General features: G+C 51.6%; 1 protein-coding gene across 2 annotated transcripts in view; it reads right to left on the bottom strand.

Moving 5' to 3' along the window:
* Positions 1-292: 292 nt before the first annotated feature.
* The window catches only part of LOC134928652 (tumor necrosis factor receptor superfamily member 16-like), a 29,946-nt gene continuing 10,008 nt past the window's right edge, over positions 293-20,230 (bottom strand). The window contains exons 2-6 of one of the 2 annotated variants that reach the window (XM_063924605.1): positions 15,090-15,222; positions 12,541-12,906; positions 3,454-3,622; positions 2,232-2,377; positions 293-1,643 (exon numbers count right to left, since the gene is read on the bottom strand). In XM_063924605.1, the coding sequence (XP_063780675.1) occupies positions 1,342-1,643; positions 2,232-2,377; positions 3,454-3,622; positions 12,541-12,906; positions 15,090-15,222 (1,116 nt within the window). In that variant the 3' untranslated portion in view covers positions 293-1,341. Of the gene's footprint in view, positions 1,647-2,231; positions 2,378-3,453; positions 3,623-12,540; positions 12,907-15,089; positions 15,223-20,230 lie in introns of both variants that reach the window. The other variant, XM_063924604.1, reaches the window with a different exon arrangement.

The raw sequence follows: 20,230 nt of genomic DNA, 5'->3' as shown, positions 1-20,230 counted from the left end.
AACTCCAGACCTCTCATCTGTGGAATTAGGCCTTAAGTGTTTCCCTTTTTGGGGTGAGAGGAAACATGGTACTGGTTGCAGATTTCCATCGGCTAACTGTTCCAGCAGCACGCAGCGCACATTTCCCCCATAAATTATACGGAAAGGGAATTTATGAATACACTGCGGAATGGTGACCTGAAAGTAGAACACAGCGATGGAACATTGCGCCATCAGCTGACTACGTGTCAGGGGGATGGATAGAAATATTCCCCGTAATGCCCGATCCACCCCTAATAAGAGTGAAGTCACATTTTTCAAATAAAAAAACATTTAATAAAATCAGAGCTACCGTAAGAAATAGCGACTCCCCGCTCAGTGGTGCCCAGAATTATTACAAAAACAGCCCAACTAAAACAGACTTCGCTTACAAAAACACTTTCCCATGTCTGTAATAATTACAAAAAAGACAACTTTTTTTATATTAAAATATTAAACGCAAAATAATTACATTCCATTTTGTCCCGTGTTGAGTCTTGTGCTGGTGACCAGTAATGTCCGGAGTGAACTGCGGCTTCAGTCACAGAAAACAAAAATCAAAAATGCCAGGGGAAAAAAAAAAAATTCCCGTAGTTAAGAATTTTTTATTTTATTTTATTTTTTGAAAGCAACAAAACGAAACCACATCAACCCTGAATTTGTGTCTTAAAATAATATTAAAATATTTAATTCTATAAAAAAAAAATACCTCCCCCCAAAAAAACAGCGACCTCTGCGCAAGGGATGTGCATATGGAGCAGTCAGATGACCGCTTCCTGACCAGTTGGAGAAATCCTGCGATGTAAACAAGCTGGAGACAGTAACTACAAGTCTGGATGGATCGGATGGAACGAGCGTGGGAAATGTTTTACCTCCTGGTTGCAAATGTAAATATGGGCTTATGAACTTCTCTTGTGGGCTGGTCATAAATCTGTTTCTGCAACGTCCAACATTCACCGGAGAGAAGAGACCTCCCTAAGCCAGCAACTTGTATTGTGGACCACAATAATGTTATGTTCATAGTGTCTAGTCCTTAAGACGTTTTAAACGGAGCCCTTGAAAAAGTCTATCACCTCGCCCCACCCCACACACAGAGGTCCACGTCTGGAGGCAATTCAGGAAGCGAATCCATCACTGATGACCCAAAGACAGGAGACATCTTCCTGAACTTGTGTGACTAGCAAAAGTCAAATACAGCTGGCGGATTGTGTCCATGAAGATGAAGTCACTATTAATAAGGCCACCAGTTGTGGACACTTCCACCTGCATTAAGTTAATCAATCTAGCTGCTGTCTTGAAGTCTCCATACAAGAACGGCCATCTTTACACCACAGAACTGGCATCTGTTGTGCTGTTCAGGGTCTCCACTACATCTGCCCGTTCCATGTTGACCAAGGCCGCGCACAAGACCTCTAGAGTAGAACTGTCCTTGGACGACCAGTCAGTGAGAAGGGTGTGAACCGGGTCCTCCCCTCGGGAAAATGTATCTATGGCCTCTTCTTCGTAGCCCAGCAAGTTGGCCAGGCGCTGCCAGTCTTTCCCACGGCTGGTGTCTGCCAGGAGGCTTTCCACTTCTTCCTGCTTGTGTGGCGGCAGGTTGATGTACAGTTTTGGTTCCAGTTTTGCTGCTGGAAGAAAAAGGTCAAAGTCACAAACTCAAACATTTTGAAATCTTGCACTCGTACTGCTTTGGAGTGCAAGCTCTTAGGCCAGAGGTTACCAAATGCGGTCCCCAAGGCACCTCAATGGTCCAGGTTTTAAGTATATCATATCTTGGCCTCAGGAGACTTAATTAGTTCCTCAGTCAGTCAGTCAGTCAGTCAATTTGATTTAACCATCTGTGCGGAGCTATAGATAGACTTAAAACCTGGACCGTTGGGGTGCCTTGAGGACCACGTTGGGGAACTTCTGTCTGGGAATCATGTTCATGCTTGGTTGGCTAATTGTTTAAGTGAGGTTATTTCTAAGACTTTGTTGGGTCTACAGGAGCAGTTCAGTAAAGCTGTAGATAAGGTGGACGCAACTATTCAGAATTGTTGCAGACATTTTCACGTAAAGTTTTGAGTATTTATTAAAACAGAAATGTCACAGTGTTGTAGGTCATCTCCAAATAACTATCTTAGTACGAATATATTGTACCCCAAGCATGAGAGTAAGGGTGAGGACATTTGGGTCACAGACACTGTTTAGTGTGGCCTCCTTTTGGAACATACCTTTGTTGAGTTGGTTCTGCTCCTGCAGGCTGTGGGTGTCCAGGAAGACCCCACTGTCACTGTGGAGCTTCTCACCCTCCCCGGAGGTGGCCATCTCACCAGCCCTGGTCTTGGTCAGCAGCTTCTTCTGCTTGCAGGAGCTCCAGCTGGGAACAGAAAAAACAACACTGGTCATACGACTGTGAGCTCTGTGCACGAGCAAACAATAGGCCTGAGCAAAATCGGATGACCGCAGTCAGCCCAGGACTTCGGTCACCTGGTATCTCACACAGGAGCCCAAGCAAAGAGTAATGATCCAGCTGCCCAGGCTGGGGGTAAAGCATCGAATACCCAACAAGTAATTCCATAACAGAAAAAAGAAAACGCTCTTAAATTGAACCAAATTAAAGGCTCCGGTGTTATCTGGCCGGGGGTTTGCAGATTTATCTGCAGCGATTCGGGTTCCAGCAATGAACAAGTGAAAATGAGAGTAGCAATAGAACAGCAAGAGATGAGGTGGATGAAAGGCATTAATCTAATCCACCAACCAGGAGTCTAATCCTATTCACATCGTCCGGAACAGCCGCTGAGCAGGACAAAGGCACCAGCCCCTCGCCTGGAATGTCCTTGATGCCAGCGACTATGAGTTACAGATCTGGCTCTTTGGAACTCTTCTCACACAGCTTCCACAGGGGACTCCGCGTAAGCCCAGCTCACGGACTGTTCTATTGCTCCGTAACAAACGTTCCGTATGAGGCGTGGAACAAATCCGCCAGGAATTCTGTGCCTAGGGGGCTTATTTATCAAGGGACAGAAAGCCAGCAAATGCAGGTGTGCATGACAGTGAATGGGTTCGTCTTGGTTGTGTCCTGTATATTAATGGTGACGGAGATCACACCCGAGGGCGGCACTGACATTAGGAATGCAGAACTGTTCACATTACTATTATTTCTTGCGTGAGAGAGGCAGTAAGTGGCTCGTGGCTCATCTACAGAGACTGGCGCAGTACAGAGGTAAGGAACCATTACTGGTGCAGACAAGTATCGCCATGGCAGAATATACCCTCCATTAATAACCGATAGCAATACCAATTGTTTTTGCTGTTGTGGCTACAATACCAATAACTATGTTCCTATCAATTGGGGACGAGATCGCTCGTGGCGACTAAACTCTGGCCGCCGGGAGGCGGCTCAGTTCTTCCGCCGATATGGTTGCTGAGCTCACAGCAGAACCTAAAACTTACCACTTAAACGCCACGTAACCGATCAAGCCGATGACCACAGCGGCCAGGACGGAGCAGTAGACGGGGATGATGTTCTTACTGTTATCCTCCGGCGGGACGAAGTGAGGGGATCCGGACAGCGTGCTGTTCTCATCCTTATCCGTGCGCTTCAGAATGGGCACATCCTTATCTGGGGAGAAAGACTGCGTTATAGGCGGAGACATCGGCATACAGATATAGGGAGAGCGGCAGAGGTGCCTGGCGGCATGAAAGAGCGGTTCATAGACCTATAATATAACGCCGTCACTGGTACAGGCCTGACACCGCTCTCACTGGGTATAATATAACGCTGTCTCTGGTACAGGCCTGACACCGCTCTCACTGGGTATAATATAACGCTGTCTCTGGTACAGGCCTGACACCGCTCTCACTGGGTATAATATAACGCTGTCTCTAGTACAGGCCTGACACCGCTCTCACTGGGTATAATATAACGCTGTCTCTGGTACAGGCCTGACACCGCTCTCACTGGGTATAATATAACGCTGTCTCTGGTACAGGCCTGACGCCGCTCTCGCTGGGTATAATATAACGCTGTCTCTGGTACAGGCCTGACACCGCTCTCGCTGGGTATAATATAACGCTGTCTCTGGTACAGGTCTGACACCGCTCTCACTGGGTATAATATAACGCTGTCTCTGGTACAGGCCTGACACCGCTCTCGCTGGGTATAATATAACGCTGTCTCTGGTACAGGCCTGACACCGCTCTCACAGGGTATAATATAACGCTGTCTCTGGTACAGGCCTGACACCGCTCTCACTGGGTATAATATAACGCTGTCTCTGGTACAGGCCTGACGCCGCTCTCGCTGGGTATAATATAACGCTGTCTCTGGTACAGGCCTGACACCGCTCTCGCTGGGTATAATATAACGCTGTCTCTGGTACAGGTCTGACACCGCTCTCACTGGGTATAATATAACGCTGTCTCTGGTACAGGCCTGACACCGCTCTCGCTGGGTATAATATAACGCTGTCTCTGGTACAGGCCTGACACCGCTCTCACAGGGTATAATATAACGCTGTCTCTGGTACAGGCCTGACACCGCTCTCACTGGGTATAATATAACGCTGTCTCTGGTACAGGCCTGACACCGCTCTCACTGGGTATAATATAACGCTGTCTCTGGTACAGGCCTGACACCGCTCTCACTGGGTATAATATAACGCTGTCTCTGGTACAGGTCTGACACCGCTCTCACTGGCTATAATATAACGCTGTCTCTGATACAGGCCTGACACCGCTCTCACTGGCTATAATATAACGCTGTCTCTGATACAGGCCTGACACCGCTCTCGCTGGGTATAATATAACGCTGTCTCTGGTACAGGCCTGACACCGCTCTCACTGGGTATAATATAACGCTGTCTCTGGTACAGGCCTGACACCGCTCTCACTGGGTATAATATAACGCTGTCTCTGGTACAGGCCTGACACCGCTCTCACTGGGTATAATATAACGCTGTCTCTGGTACAGGCCTGACACCGCTCTCACTGGCTATAATATAACGCTGTCTCTGGTACAGGTCTGACACCGCTCTCACTGGCTATAATATAACGCTGTCTCTGATACAGGCCTGACACCGCTCTCACTGGCTATAATATAACGCTGTCTCTGATACAGGCCTGACACCGCTCTCGCTGGGTATAATATAACGCTGTCTCTGGTACAGGCCTGACACCGCTCTCACTGGGTATAATATAACGCTGTCTCTGGTACAGGCCTGACACCGCTCTCACTGGGTATAATATAACGCTGTCTCTGGTACAGGTCTGACACCGCTCTCACTGGCTATAATATAACGCTGTCTCTGATACAGGCCTGACACCGCTCTCACTGGCTATAATATAACGCTGTCTCTGATACAGGCCTGACACCGCTCTCGCTGGGTATAATATAACGCTGTCTCTGGTACAGGCCTGACACCGCTCTCACTGGGTATAATATAACGCTGTCTCTGGTACAGGCCTGACACCGCTCTCGCTGGGTATAATATAACGCTGTCTCTGGTACAGGCCTGACACCGCTCTCACTGGGTATAATATAACGCTGTCTCTGGTACAGGCCTGACACCGCTCTCACTGGGTATAATATAACGCTGTCTCTGGTACAGGCCTGACACCGCTCTCACTGGGTATAATATAACGCTGTCTCTGGTACAGGCCTGACACCGCTCTCACTGGGTATAATATAACGCTGTCTCTGGTACAGGCCTGACGCCGCTCTCGCTGGGTATAATATAACGCTGTCTCTGGTACAGGCCTGACGCCGCTCTCGCTGGGTATAATATAACGCTGTCTCTGGTACAGGCCTGACACCGCTCTCACTGGGTATAATATAACGCTGTCTCTGGTACAGGCCTGACACCGCTCTCACTGGGTATAATATAACGCTGTCTCTGGTACAGGCCTGACACCGCTCTCACTGGGTATAATATAACGCTGTCTCTGGTACAGGCCTGACACCGCTCTCACTGGGTATAATATAACGCTGTCTCTGGTACAGGCCTGACACCGCTCTCGCTGGGTATAATATAACGCTGTCTCTGGTACAGGCCTGACACCGCTCTCGCTGGGAATAATATAACGCTGTCTCTGGTACAGGCCTGACACCGCTCTCACTGGGTATAATATAACGCTGTCTCTGGTACAGGCCTGACACCGCTCTCACTGGGTATAATATAACGCTGTCTCTGGTACAGGCCTGACACCGCTCTCACTGGGTATAATATAACGCTGTCTCTGGTACAGGCCTGACACCGCTCTCACTGGGTATAATATAACGCTGTCTCTGGTACAGGTCTGACACCGCTCTCACTGGGTATAATATAACGCTGTCTCTGGTACAGGCCTGACACCGCTCTCACTGGGTATAATATAACGCTGTCTCTGGTACAGGCCTGACACCGCTCTCACTGGGTATAATATATAACGCTGTCTCTGGTACAGGCCTGACACCGCTCTCACTGGGTATAATATAACGCTGTCTCTGATACAGGCCTGACACCGCTCTCGCTGGGTATAATATAACGCTGTCTCTGGTACAGGCCTGACACCGCTCTCGCTGGGTATAATATAACGCTGTCTCTGGTACAGGCCTGACACCGCTCTCGCTGGGTATAATATAACGCTGTCTCTGGTACAGGCCTGACACCGCTCTCGCTGGGTATAATATAACGCTGTCTCTGGTACAGGCCTGACACCGCTCTCGCTGGGTATAATATAACGCTGTCTCTGGTACAGGCCTGACACCGCTCTCGCTGGGTATAATATAACGCTGTCTCTGGTACAGGCCTGACGCCGCTCTCGCTGGGTATAATATAACACTGTCTCTGGTACAGGCCTGACACCGCTCTCACTGGGTATAATATAACGCTGTCTCTGGTACAGGCCTGACACCGCTCTCACTGGGTATAATATAACGCCGTCTCTGGTACAGGCCTGACACCGCTCTCACTGGGTATAATATAACGCTGTCTCTGGTACAGGCCTGACACCGCTCTCACTGGGTATAATATAACGCCGTCTCTGATACAGGCCTGACACCGCTCTCACTGGGTATAATATAACGCCGTCTCTGGTACAGGCCTGACACCGCTCTCACTGGGTATAATATAACGCTGTCTCTGGTACAGGCCTGACGCCGCTCTCGCTGGGTATAACGCTGTCTCTGGTACAGGCCTGACACCGCTCTCACTGGGTATAATATAACGCTGTCTCTGGTACAGGCCTGACACCGCTCTCGCTGGGTATAATATAACGCTGTCTCTGGTACAGGCCTCACACCGCTCTCACTGGGTATAATATATAAATGGTAATTTCTCCAGCTGAGCCTCCCACCCCCGGCCCCCCCTCTCCCCAACACCCACCAGCAGCCCCTCCTCCTCTGGAGGAGCCGTCAGCACCATGTTGCCTGCTGACCAGATGATGTTCACATCTCCCCCCTCTCCTGCCTTTGTAGTGTCTCCTCGCAGAGGGTCAGAGGACGGATCACACACACAAAAAAATAATAATAAGTATATATATATATTTCACATCTTTAAAGATTAAGGGGTCTATTTACTAAGCCTTGGATGGAGGTAAAGTGGACGGAGATAAAGTAGCAGCCAATCAGCTCACAACTGTCATTTTTCCAACCCAGCCTGTGACAATGGCGTTATGAGCTGATTAGCTGGTACTTTATCTCCATCCAAGGCTTAGTACATAGGGCCTAATTCAGTCCCGATCGCTGCTGTGCGTTTTCACACAGCAGCCGATCAGGTCTGAACTACGCATGTGCCGGAGTGCGCCGGCGCATGCCAGACAGCCGACGGCCATCTCAGCCTTGCCATCGCCTCTGCCTGGTTGACAGGCAGAGGCGGTCGCTGGGCGGGCAGTCTGGGCAATGCAGGCGTGCCCGGACTGTGCAGAGGGCAGGCCGCGGTGGCTGTGTGACGTCAAGCGCGGCCGCTGCGACCCGGACAGCGACGAGTAGCTCCCGGCCAGTGCGCAGGAACTGCGCTGGCAGGGAGCTACTCGTCAAGTACACAATCATTGCCGCCGTGCGATGCTTTTGTACTTGTGCGATGGGGGGAGGGCTAGACATACGTGGCGGACTAGCCCTGTGCTGGGCGTCCCCCCGCAGGTCAGGGTCGCTCATCGTAGATGTGCTAAATCCGTCTGCCTAGTATACGGCAAAGCTGCGCCTAGGATACCCCACAGTGGCACCCAGCACACGCCACCGCTGCGCCAAGCACACGCCACTACCGCCGCAGGTATGCTTTGCTGTGATTTCAGGCTGATGTCATTTCATAGGAAGAAGATAAGACATTTATAGGACTCCTGGAGCCGGGCTCTTATCTCTGGAGCAATAGGGCTGTTTACCGGCTCAGGTCAGAGATAAGATTGGGAGAATACGGCCCAATAACCGTATAACGGATGAGAGAGAGGAAACCAAGACAAACCTGTAGCCCTGCCTACCGCGCACATCTCTCTGCTCTATGGCTTCCACGCTCTGGGTAACCATGAGACACCATGCTGCAACGCCAGGGGCGTAACTAGTAAATACATGATGTTTGCATGCAGGGTAAATACTGGCTGCTTCTGCATGTAGCCCACACATGCTGGCAGCTTTATTCTCACACTGCAATGTAGATCTGAGCTAGGACATACCCCTCCCACACCCAACTCTCTGCACATGTTACATCTGCCCCCCTGCAGTGCAGCATGGTGTTACCCGGGTGCCCAGTTACTGGCTGCTACTGCATGTAGCCCACACATGCTGGGCAGCTTTATTCTCACACTGCAATGTAGCTCTGAGCTAGGACACGCCCCTCCCACACCTAACTCTCTGCACATGTTACATCTGCCCCCTGCAGTGCAGCATGGTGTTATCCAGGTGCTCAGTTACTGGCTGCTTCTGCATGTAGCCCACACATACTGGGCAGCTTTATTCTCACACTGCAATGTAGATCTGAGCTAGGACATACCCCTCCCACACCCAACTCTCTGCACATGTTACATCTGCCCCCCTGCAGTGCAGCATGGTGTTACCCAGGTGCTCAGTTACTGGCTGCTTCTGCATGTAGCCCACACGTGCTGGGCAGCTTTATTCTCACACTGCAATGTAGATCTGAGCTAGAACACGCCCCTCCCACACCTAACTCTCTGCACATGTTACATCTGCCCCCTGCAGTGCAGCATGGTGTTATCCAGGTGCTCAGTTACTGGCTGCTTCTGCATGTAGCCCACACATGCTGGCAGCTTTATTCTCACACTGCAATGTAGCTCTGAGCTAGGACACACCCCTCCCACACCCAACTCTCTGCACATGTTACATCTGCCCCCCTGCAGTGCAGCATGGTGTTACCCGGGTGCCCAGTTACTGGCTGCTACTGCATGTAGCCCACACATACTGGGCAGCTTTATTCTCACACTGCAATGTAGCTCTGAGCTAGGACACGCCCCTCCCACACCTAACTCTCTGCACATGTTACATCTGCCCCCTGCAGTGCAGCATGGTGTTATCCAGGTGCTCAGTTACTGGCTGCTTCTGCATGTAGCCCACACATACTGGGCAGCTTTATTCTCACACTGCAATGTAGATCTGAGCTAGGACATACCCCTCCCACACCCAACTCTCTGCACATGTTACATCTGCCCCCCTGCAGTGCAGCATGGTGTTACCCAGGTGCTCAGTTACTGGCTGCTTCTGCATGTAGCCCACACGTGCTGGGCAGCTTTATTCTCACACTGCAATGTAGATCTGAGCTAGAACACGCCCCTCCCACACCTAACTCTCTGCACATGTTACATCTGCCCCCTGCAGTGCAGCATGGTGTTATCCAGGTGCTCAGTTACTGGCTGCTTCTGCATGTAGCCCACACATGCTGGCAGCTTTATTCTCACACTGCAATGTAGCTCTGAGCTAGGACATACCCCTCCCACACCCAACTCTCTGCACATGTTACATCTGCCCCCCTGCAGTGCAGCATGGTGTTACCCAGGTGCTCAGTTACTGGCTGCTACTGCATGTAGCCCACACATACTGGGCAGCTTTATTCTCACACTGCAATGTAGCTCTGAGCTAGGACACGCCCCTCCCACACCTAACTCTCTGCACATGTTACATCTGCCCCCTGCAGTGCAGCATGGTGTTATCCAGGTGCTCAGTTACTGGCTGCTTCTGCATGTAGCCCACACATACTGGGCAGCTTTATTCTCACACTGCAATGTAGATCTGAGCTAGGACATACCCCTCCCACACCCAACTCTCTGCACATGTTACATCTGCCCCCCTGCAGTGCAGCATGGTGTTACCCAGGTGCTCAGTTACTGGCTGCTTCTGCATGTAGCCCACACGTGCTGGGCAGCTTTATTCTCACACTGCAATGTAGATCTGAGCTAGAACACGCCCCTCCCACACCTAACTCTGCACATGTTACATCTGCCCCCTGCAGTGCAGCATGGTGTTACCCAGGTGCTCAGTTACTGGCTGCTTCTGCATGTAGCCCACACATGCTGGGCAGCTTTATTCTCACACTGCAATGTAGATCTGAGCTAGAACACGCCCCTTCCACACCTAACTCTCTGCACATGTTACATCTGCCCCCTGCAGTGCAGCATGGCGTTACCTAGGTGCAGAGTTACTTTGCGCCTCTCTGTATGCAGATCCTTATTTTATTAATGTCTGGATTTATTTCATTTATCAGTTTCTGAAAGCGGATACACTGTGTATAGCGAGACGTACAGTATACGGCCCATGTAACAGAGCGGTTACACACACACATACAGATTAGCGCTGCATGACGCAATGTTACACAGATACATTTTAGTTAAACTCTTCTGCAGATTTCCCTGGAAAGTGACATTAATGCTGCGTGGATTAGGCAATAAGGTCAGTCCCTCTGCCAGAGATTCCTATGGTGCTCAGAGAGCCGTCATTAAATAAACCCATTTAAAACACAATTAAACACCTGACACAAAAGCCGGGATTAGGTGGACACCAGGACACTTTAGCCGCGGGCGGAATGGAGCTATATTCTATTGATGGAATAAAACGCATGTGTGAAAGGGAAGAATGGGCTCAATGAATACTATAAAGGATGGGATTAAGAAATCAGACAAATAGAGGGGAGCGCTCAGGTCTAACAGCCCACGGAGAGCAGATATTCCGGGGGCAGCGTCTGGAAAATCTCCATTATCTCACTGCTCAGCCAGAGCCGCGCCGCTGCCAAGAAGCTGCAGTTCAAAGCGCTTTCGTAATATCCTAGCAAATCCCGGACCGTAGGAGAGCCCCCCCTGCTGCTATATCCCCCCCACCAGAGGACCGGCGGCCAAGCCTGCAGCTGAATCTTCCGCATCCCCCAGGATCACACTCTGGATCACTAGCCACCTAAATACCTCTCCGAGCACAAAGCAGCCCTCTCGCCCCACCTGGCCGTAGCCACCCGTCCTGGGGTAACGCATTCGCCTGCCGCTGGGAGACGGGAACACAAACAGGGGAGGAAGCCAAAGCAGAGACGGGGGGGGGACTGTAGCCACAATGAGGAGATTAGGGACAACCTGAGGAGCTACTGTCCCAGCAGACAAAACAGCAACTGTGTCTCTGGGAGCGGGACCAGACTCGATTAGGCTTCAGGAGCGATGAACAGACCGTAGCAACGTGGTTATACCCGTTCACAGTTATCCTCAGAGTGCAAGCTCTTGGGAACAGGTCCCCATTGTTACTCCTATCAGTTTGTGCTGCGTTACAAAAATAATAAATGTACAAAAAACTGAATAAGCGCGGGATTCCGGAGTCTGTATAGTGACTGGGACACATAACCGCATCCCGTATATACATCATAGGCAAACGCAAGGGGGGGTTCCGGTTGCCCAGAAACCACCCTCCTCTTGGCAAGTGGCTCAAATTCTGACAACAATAGCAATAGTATATAATATTATTACTAGAGCTGCTGCCACATCATGCAGTGTAAGGGACAGAGCTGCTGCACGTGCCCAGTGGTAGTAGCTTCTTCTACCCAGATTATTGTGTGTGTGTGGATCCGAGTCCTCAGTCAGTGCGCTGGACCAGGGAGTAGCTATCAGGTAGAAGAGACAGGAGCCTTACCAGGAGGTGGGAGAATGTGTGCTTAGAAAGTGCAGTACTGGTTCTATTATGTTTGTGTATTTAGATATTATGGGATGGTTAACCTTTTCCTGGCCACTTATGTAAATTTGTTTGATACAGCCTATACTATAGACTATCTATAGTGTTAAATATTAATACTGTATTCCATACAGTATACAGTGTATAAAAAGACAAATGTGCACATTAATGCCCAGGGTCGTTACTAGTTTCTTCTGCCGCTCCCCCAGTAGGAGATTGTGGCCTGGCATTTGGAAAACCCACCCCCCCCCCCCCCTCTAGAAATACTGCATTTGCCCCTGTACATATACATACACTTATAAATATCCCTTTCTATATACTGCTAGAGTGTGAGCTAGCGGGTTACGTCACTGCTGATAGAGCAGAGAGAGAGCGGCGTCTCCCCACCTGTACACATGATGCCCCCTGACACTCACCCATACACAGGAGGTCGTGGTGCGCGGTACATTCGCCGATTTCCACCTCCTTCTCGTTACACTGGCTCCGGCAGGTCAGGCAGGGGGATACGCTGCTCTTCACTTCTGAGTAGAACCCCCTGGGGCACTCCTCACACTTTGTGTTCTCAGTGCGGGTACAGGCCGCCTTGGCACCGGAGCCTTTGGGGCACAGCTGGCAGGGGAGGCACGCGCCACTCTCTAAGTGCAGGTAATTCCCATCGGGGCAGCGGCAGGCGGTGTCCCGTTTGCTGGTGCAGGCGGATTGCACAGACTGCGTGGCGCCCTGGCAGCTGGAGCACGGTTGGCACTTGTCAGTGGCGCTATGGATGTCGGAGAAGGTGGCATCTGCGGGAATAACAGGAAGGCGTTAGCTAGATGCACAAGATGTTCTACTAAACCAGATAATAGCTTCAGCTATAGACACGGGGACAACCATCATTGTACCATCCGGGGTCCCCTCCCATGTGACAGGAGGGCGGAGCCTTATAGTGAACCAGTGATTATAGCCTCGGGCTTCGTCATTCTTCTGTGCCCCCATCCAATGGAATATTAATGACTCATTTCAGTAACAAGTATTGAAAAGGCTTGGTGTAACACTGGGGGCAATTCCCGCCTTGGCATTACACAGGGGGGGGGGGGGGGCAATTCCCACATTGGCATTACACGGGGGGTGGGGGTGGGGCAATTCCCACCTTGGCATTACACGGGGAAGGGGGCACCCCTCCAGTCTTGGCATTACACGGGGGGGGGGGGGGGGGGGGGGCACCTCCAGCCTTGGCACTACACAGGGGGGGGGGGGGGAAGGCACCTCCAGCCTTGGCACTACACAGGGGGGGAGGGCACCTCCAGCCTTGGCACTACACAGGGGGGGAGGGCACCTCCAGCCTTGGCACTACACAGGGGGGGAGGGCACCTCCAGCCTTGGCACTACACAGGGGGGGAGGGCACCGCCAGCCCTGGCACTACACAGGGGGGGGGGGGGGGGGGGGCACCTCCAGCCTTGGCACTACACAGGGGGGGGGGGGGGAAGGCACCTCCAGCCTTGGCACTACACAGGGGGGGAGGGCACCTCCAGCCTTGGCACTACACAGGGGGGGAGGGCACCTCCAGCCTTGGCACTACACAGGGGGGGAGGGCACCTCCAGCCTTGGCACTACACAGGGGGGGAGGGCACCTCCAGCCCTGGCACTACACAGGGGGGGGGGGGGGGGGGGGGGCACCTCCAGCCCTGGCACTACACAGGGGGGGGGGGGGGGCGCCTCCAGCCCTGGCACTACACAGGGGGGGGAGGGCACCTCCAGCCCTGGCACTACAGGGGGGGGGGGGGCACCTCCAGCCCTGGCACTACACGGGGGGGGGGCACCTCCAGCCTTGGCACTACACAGGGGGGGCACCTCCAGCCTTGGCACTACACAGGGGGGGGCACCTCCAGCCTTGGCACTACACAGGGGGGGCACCTCCAGCCTTGGCACTACACAGGGGGGGGGGGGGGGGGGGCACCTCCAGCCTTGGCACTACACAGGGGGGGGGGGGCACCTCCAGCCTTGGCACTACACAGGGGGGGGGGGGGGGGGGTGCACCTCCAGCCTTGGCACTACACAGGGGGGGGGGGCACCTCCAGCCTTGGCACTACACAGGGGGGGGGGGGCACCTCCAGCCTTGGCACTACACAGGGGGGGGGGCACCTCCAGCCTTGGCACTACACAGGGGGGGGGCACCTCCAGCCTTTGCACTACACAGGGGGGGCACCTCCAGCCTTGGCACTACACAGGGGGGGGGGGGGCACCTCCAGCCTTGGCACTACACAGGGGGGGGGGGGGGGGCACCTCTAGCCTTGGCACTACACAGGGGGGGGGGGGGGGGCACCTCCAGCCTTGGCACTACACAGGGGGGGGCACCTCCAGCCTTGGCACTACACAGGGGGGGGGGGGGGGGGGCACCTCCAGCCTTGGCACTACACAGGGGGGGGGGGCACCTCTAGCCTTGGCACTACACAGGGGGGGGGGGGGGCACCTCCAGCCTTGGCACTACACAGGGGGGGGGGCACCTCCAGCCTTGGCACTACACAGGGGGGGGGGGGGGGGCACCTCCAGCCTTGGCACTACACAGGGGGGGGGCACCTCCAGCCTTGGCACTACACAGGGGGGGGGGGGCACCTCCAGCCTTGGCACTACACAGGGGGGGGGCACCTCCAGCCTTGGCACTACACAGGGGGGGCACCTCCAGCCTTGGCACTACACAGGGGGGGCACCTCCAGCCTTGGCACTACACAGGGGGGGCACCTCCAGCCTTGGCACTACACAGGGGGGGGGGCACCTCCAGCCTTGGCACTACACAGGGGGGGGGCACCTCCAGCCTTGGCACTACACAGGGGGGGGGGGGGGGGCACCTCCAGCCTTGGCACTACACAGGGGGGGGCACCTCCAGCCTTGGCACTACACGGGGGGGGCACCTCCAGCCTTGGCACAAGACAGGAGGAGAAACAGCAGCTCTGTGTTACATGGAGAGATGGGTCACCGGTTACTTACTTGCTCTGCAGGGCTCACACTCCGTGTCAGAATCTCCGCAGGGGAACAAGACCCCGGAGCCAGGCGGGCAGGTGGTGCAGCAGTCACCAGCCTTGGTGAAGAGCCCGCTCTGGCATCCCTCACCTGGAGCTGCCTGTACAGGAGAGAGAGACAGGAGATTAGAGGGGACCAGTATACAGTATATACAATGATTCCGCCCCTGTGTAATATCGCACTGCCCCATTTACTTCTAGATTTATACTTTTGATTTTTCAGAGCAATTTTAAATAATCCACTGCAGAGTCCCTTACTGTATATCCATCCTGGCCCAGCCCTAATAGGGGCACATTACGCCCGTCTCCCCCAGGGCTAGGCTTTTATTGCAGAACTATAAACGTTACTTAGATATATCATCATATAACTGCAGCGTAATGAATTACAAACCAATAATAATAACAGCTTAAACACAGAAAGAAAATCCAGGATACATAAATGCCCCGTGCAGCGGCTCTGATGGGGTTAATCAGCACTGCGGCAATGTGTGGGTTACATGGGCTTTGTGCTGTTTCCCGGCACACAGAGCTTGCACTCTACACCCTGACACCTCTGTGTAACAATTGCCTTTCATCCATTCACATGTAAATGCTATTACACATCAGAGAGGATTTACCTGCTGGACGCTGGTTTCACTCCCCTCCCGTATAAAGTCTCCCGGGTGGATGTAACACCTCAGCACTCATGTTTATGCATGCAGTCCTTGGAAGTCTTATTTACAAGGGTCCATCTGAAACCCCCCCAGGGACTGGCACATCTGCACAATAAATGCCAGCCCTGCCACCTCACGCACCAGTACTGAATACTAATATATTATATTATATATATTACACTGTAATTATGTGATATACTATGGTGCTCACAACCTCATCCTTCCCTCTTGGTATGTACTATATGTTATTATTCACCATCATGGCAGCTCCCCGTATACAGGACTGTAGGCCTCAGTCTCCATATACTGCCTCCCTGTGCTGCGCTGTTTGTGTAGTGCTGATTGAGCTGGCTGTACACTAGGCCCTGTGTGTGTCTCTCCAGGAACACGGGGGGCTGGTAATGCCCCCTGGCAGGGGGAAAGGGCGATGTGCTGGGCTCTCTATGCCCGCCGTGTGCCCGGCTGCTGGAGGTGGCAGGGAGCCAGCAGGCAGTGTGTGGGTTTCATGCAGTTTATGTAATTGGGGCCAGCAGTGTATACACACCCAGCCGGCGGCGGCTCAGGTCACACAGGCCCCCCCTTGTTCTGGGAACCCTGTCACACACACACACACACACACACACACACACACACACACACACACACACACACACACCTAGCCTGTGTAACTCTGACACAAGGGTCCTGTGTTACCAGAGAGCAGCGTGGGCCCTGTGATGAGGGAAATGTATATATTGTGCACTGGGTACAATGTGTGGCGCCCACGCCAGCGATGGCAGTGTCCTAGTAACAGGGGCACAAGCTCCCGCCATGATGTGTGCAGGCAGAGATCTACAATGCATGGTGTATGGCAATGGGAAGCAGGCAACTTCTGCTGTATGTGTATAGGAGGGGGGGGGGGGGGGGGTACTGTGTTCAGTATAATACAATGTACTCGCACATTAGTGATGCAGGACCCTATGGCTGACATAGTGCAGTGACTCCGGGCACCGGCTATGGGGCAAAGGCCCAACCTATCATTATATGCCTCTAGCCAGGACCTGCGGGAGGGAAGTGGTACTGAGCGTATGCCCATGCACAGAACCCAGATCAGGTCAGGATGGGAAGGAGCCTGGGAGGTGACGCAATCACGTCCCCCATCGCTGGAAGGATTTCTGCAGGGGTAACGCCATGCAATCACCGGGGACAGCGTAGGCCTCTCCTCACAGAGCACCGCGGGCCCAGGAACCATCGCCCCCGATGCTATGAAGGGTTAAGGGACATGTTAGTGAATCATCCCCACCCTGCTGCGGATCTTGTTCTAATTAAGCAGCATTTTCCCCTCTCCTCCATTCTCCTGTTGCTGCAATGATCGGATTACACACAGCAGGCTCCATATTTGGTGAGGACGCAGCTGTCTCTCCTGGTGAGGCCGCAGCCTGGCAATCAGCATCTGGAGACAGTCAGACAACAGAGAGGGACCGGGGAAGGGGGGGTGCCAGCTGCTGATGCCAGCCGCCGAGTGCCAGCGTGGAGGTCACGTTATTCATATATACCGTCAGTGTTACGTGAGAATACTCCCAGTTCTCATTTTTCCAGGAAAACATTTCTTTTGCGGCGATCAGGACACATTCAGCAGGGATAGACGGCCCCTTATCGCCGCAATATACCAAAGCAATCCTGCCACAGGGGAGCGGAGTCGTATGTTTTCCAGTATATGGATGTGCTGCTGAAGACAGACTCATTTATAAATGCTAATTAAAGCAGCGACACAACACATGGATTTCTTTTCTGTAAGAACGTTCACCTCCATCTCAGCATACAGCTGCATGTTTCTCAGCCATCTTCTGACAAGTCATTATCTCCTTTTCACAATCTCTCTGGAGGGCAGACCATGATGGCGGCCAGTCACATACACACAACTTTCAGCCTATCAGGTGATCGCAGAGGGTGAGGGGGGGATTACAATACACAGATTTCAGAAGGGCGTTCCAAAGCCTCTCCGCTTACTACAACATGTGACTGGTTGCCATGGCTGTCCATAACCCATAAATGCAGAAATATAAATAATAGCGGCATGAAAGAAAAAATAAAATAAATGAACGAATGAGAAACAGTAATAAGCTCGTTTTTTCTTACATACTGCCAGTGATTTAAGTTACAAAAACAGGGACTGTTGCATGACCATAAAATAAAAATCTCACATTCATTATTACACATAGGCCCAGCCCTTCGGCCCAGTTATAAATGAGCTCATCGCACACCAGTCTGGGGGATACCTAATTACTATATTCTGAAGCGTATTCGAAAACGGCAAACCTGACGGGGAATTTTCAGTGGTTTAACAAGTTTGGTTAAATTGGTACAAAATGAGCCATGTTCAGCTGCAATTCCTCCTAAGGGCCCGGCCGCAGCCTCAGGGGCCGAGACCTTGCCCCCCCTCCCCATACATCAGGGACTCTATGGGGGTCCGTGCGCACAGCTGAGAAAACAAAATTCTGTCACCTGAGTGTGACAGATCCTCCACTCAGCCTGTGCCCAGAGTGTGCTCTGCTTGGGGAATGCGGAGCCGATCCTACGGTGACCCAGCATTTGTCAGGTGCGAGCACGGGTGACGATGGCTTGTGGCAAACCAGGTGTATGTGCTGGGCACGCAGATGTGGGAGAGCTAGCGAGCAGGGTCCTCCTACCTCTGTGTCTGTTATTATTACCCAGTTTTGTTTCGTCACGGTGTCCAATTGTAAAGCGCAACGGAATATGCTGCTATATAAAAACTGTTAATACATAAATAATAATAATAATAAATCTCCGGATGCCCTAGAGCAGTGGTTCTCAAACTCGCTCCTCAGGACCCCACACGGTTCACGTTTTCCATGTCACCCAGCAGCTGCACTGTGATCACCAACTGCCACATTTAAAAAAAATCTACATGTGACCTGCAAAACATGAACCGTGTGGGGTCCTGAGGACCGAGTTTGAGAACCTGTGCCCTAGAGTAGAGGCAGGGAGAGGCTAGGCGAGGCAGGGAGAGGATAGGCGAGGCGAGGCAGGGAGAGGATAGGCGAGGCAGGGAGAGGGGCGAGGCGAGGCAGGGAGAGGGGCGAGGCAGGGATCTTAGGCTTCTACAGATGTTCTAGAGACTCAGTCTACAGATCACACCCTACAGAGGGTCTGAGTAGATGGAAAGCGGAACGTGAGGTGAATGTGCAGGGATGATATACAGTCAGTGTTGAAAAGCATAATATTTGAGAAATAGTTTTTTTTGTAATTAACAAACTAAAGAACTGAAACTCCTCGGAGGAGGTATACAGCTGCTTGCATGATACAAGTATACTGGTGGCCTGCTTCTCATACCTCACTTCTGGGAGGTGGAGTGTGAGGCACGAGGAAAAGAGGTGGGTGCAGCTAGATGATGTCATTTGAGTCATCTCTGACTGGAGTGGGTGTGGCTTTCATGATGCATGTCACATCACCTTGCAGACAGAAATATATATATATATATATATATTTTATTTATTTTTATTAATACCAACCCGGCACTCCAGCAGGGCAGCTGAACCCTACTCACAGTCCTTGCTTGTGTGCCCTCCTGTGGTATGGCGACCCCCTGTACAGTAGAAAGAATGAGGCGGCACTCCAAGACTAATGAAGTAATATGTATACACATATACAGGACATACATAACCCCGTGCTATGTGGTAATTACATCCCAGCATGTATATAAGTAATATGTATACACATATACAGGACATACATAACCCCGTGCTATGTGGTAATTACATCCCAGCATGTATATAAGTAATATGTATACACATATACAGGACATACATAACCCCGTGCTATGTGGTAATTACATCCCAGCATCTATATAATATGTATACACATATACAGGACATACACATATACAGGACATAAACATATACATAACCCCGTGCTATGTGGTAATTACATCCCAGCATGTATATAAGTAATATGTATACACATATACAGGACATACATATACATAACCCCGTGCTATGTGATAATTACATCCCAGCATGTATATAATATGTATACACATATACAGGACATACATATACATAACCCCGTGCTATGTGATAATTACATCCCAGCATGTATATAATATGTATACACGTATACAGGACATACACATATACATATCCCCGTGCTATGTGGTAATTACATCCCAGCATGTATATAATATGTATACACATATACAGGACATACATATACATAACCCCGTGCTATGTGGTAATTACATCCCAGCATCTATATAATATGTATACACATATACAGGACATATACATATACACGACCCCGTGCTATGTGGTAATTACATCCCAGCATCTATATAATATGTATACACATATACAGGACATACATATACATAACCCCGTGCTATGTGGTAATTACATCCCAGCATGTATATAATATGTATACACATATACAGGACATACATATACATAACCCCGTGCTA

This window comes from Pseudophryne corroboree, chromosome 5 (genome assembly GCF_028390025.1).
Source record: "Pseudophryne corroboree isolate aPseCor3 chromosome 5, aPseCor3.hap2, whole genome shotgun sequence".
Lineage (NCBI taxonomy): Eukaryota > Metazoa > Chordata > Amphibia > Anura > Myobatrachidae > Pseudophryne > Pseudophryne corroboree.
This window is presented reverse-complemented; position numbering and strand designations above follow the sequence as displayed.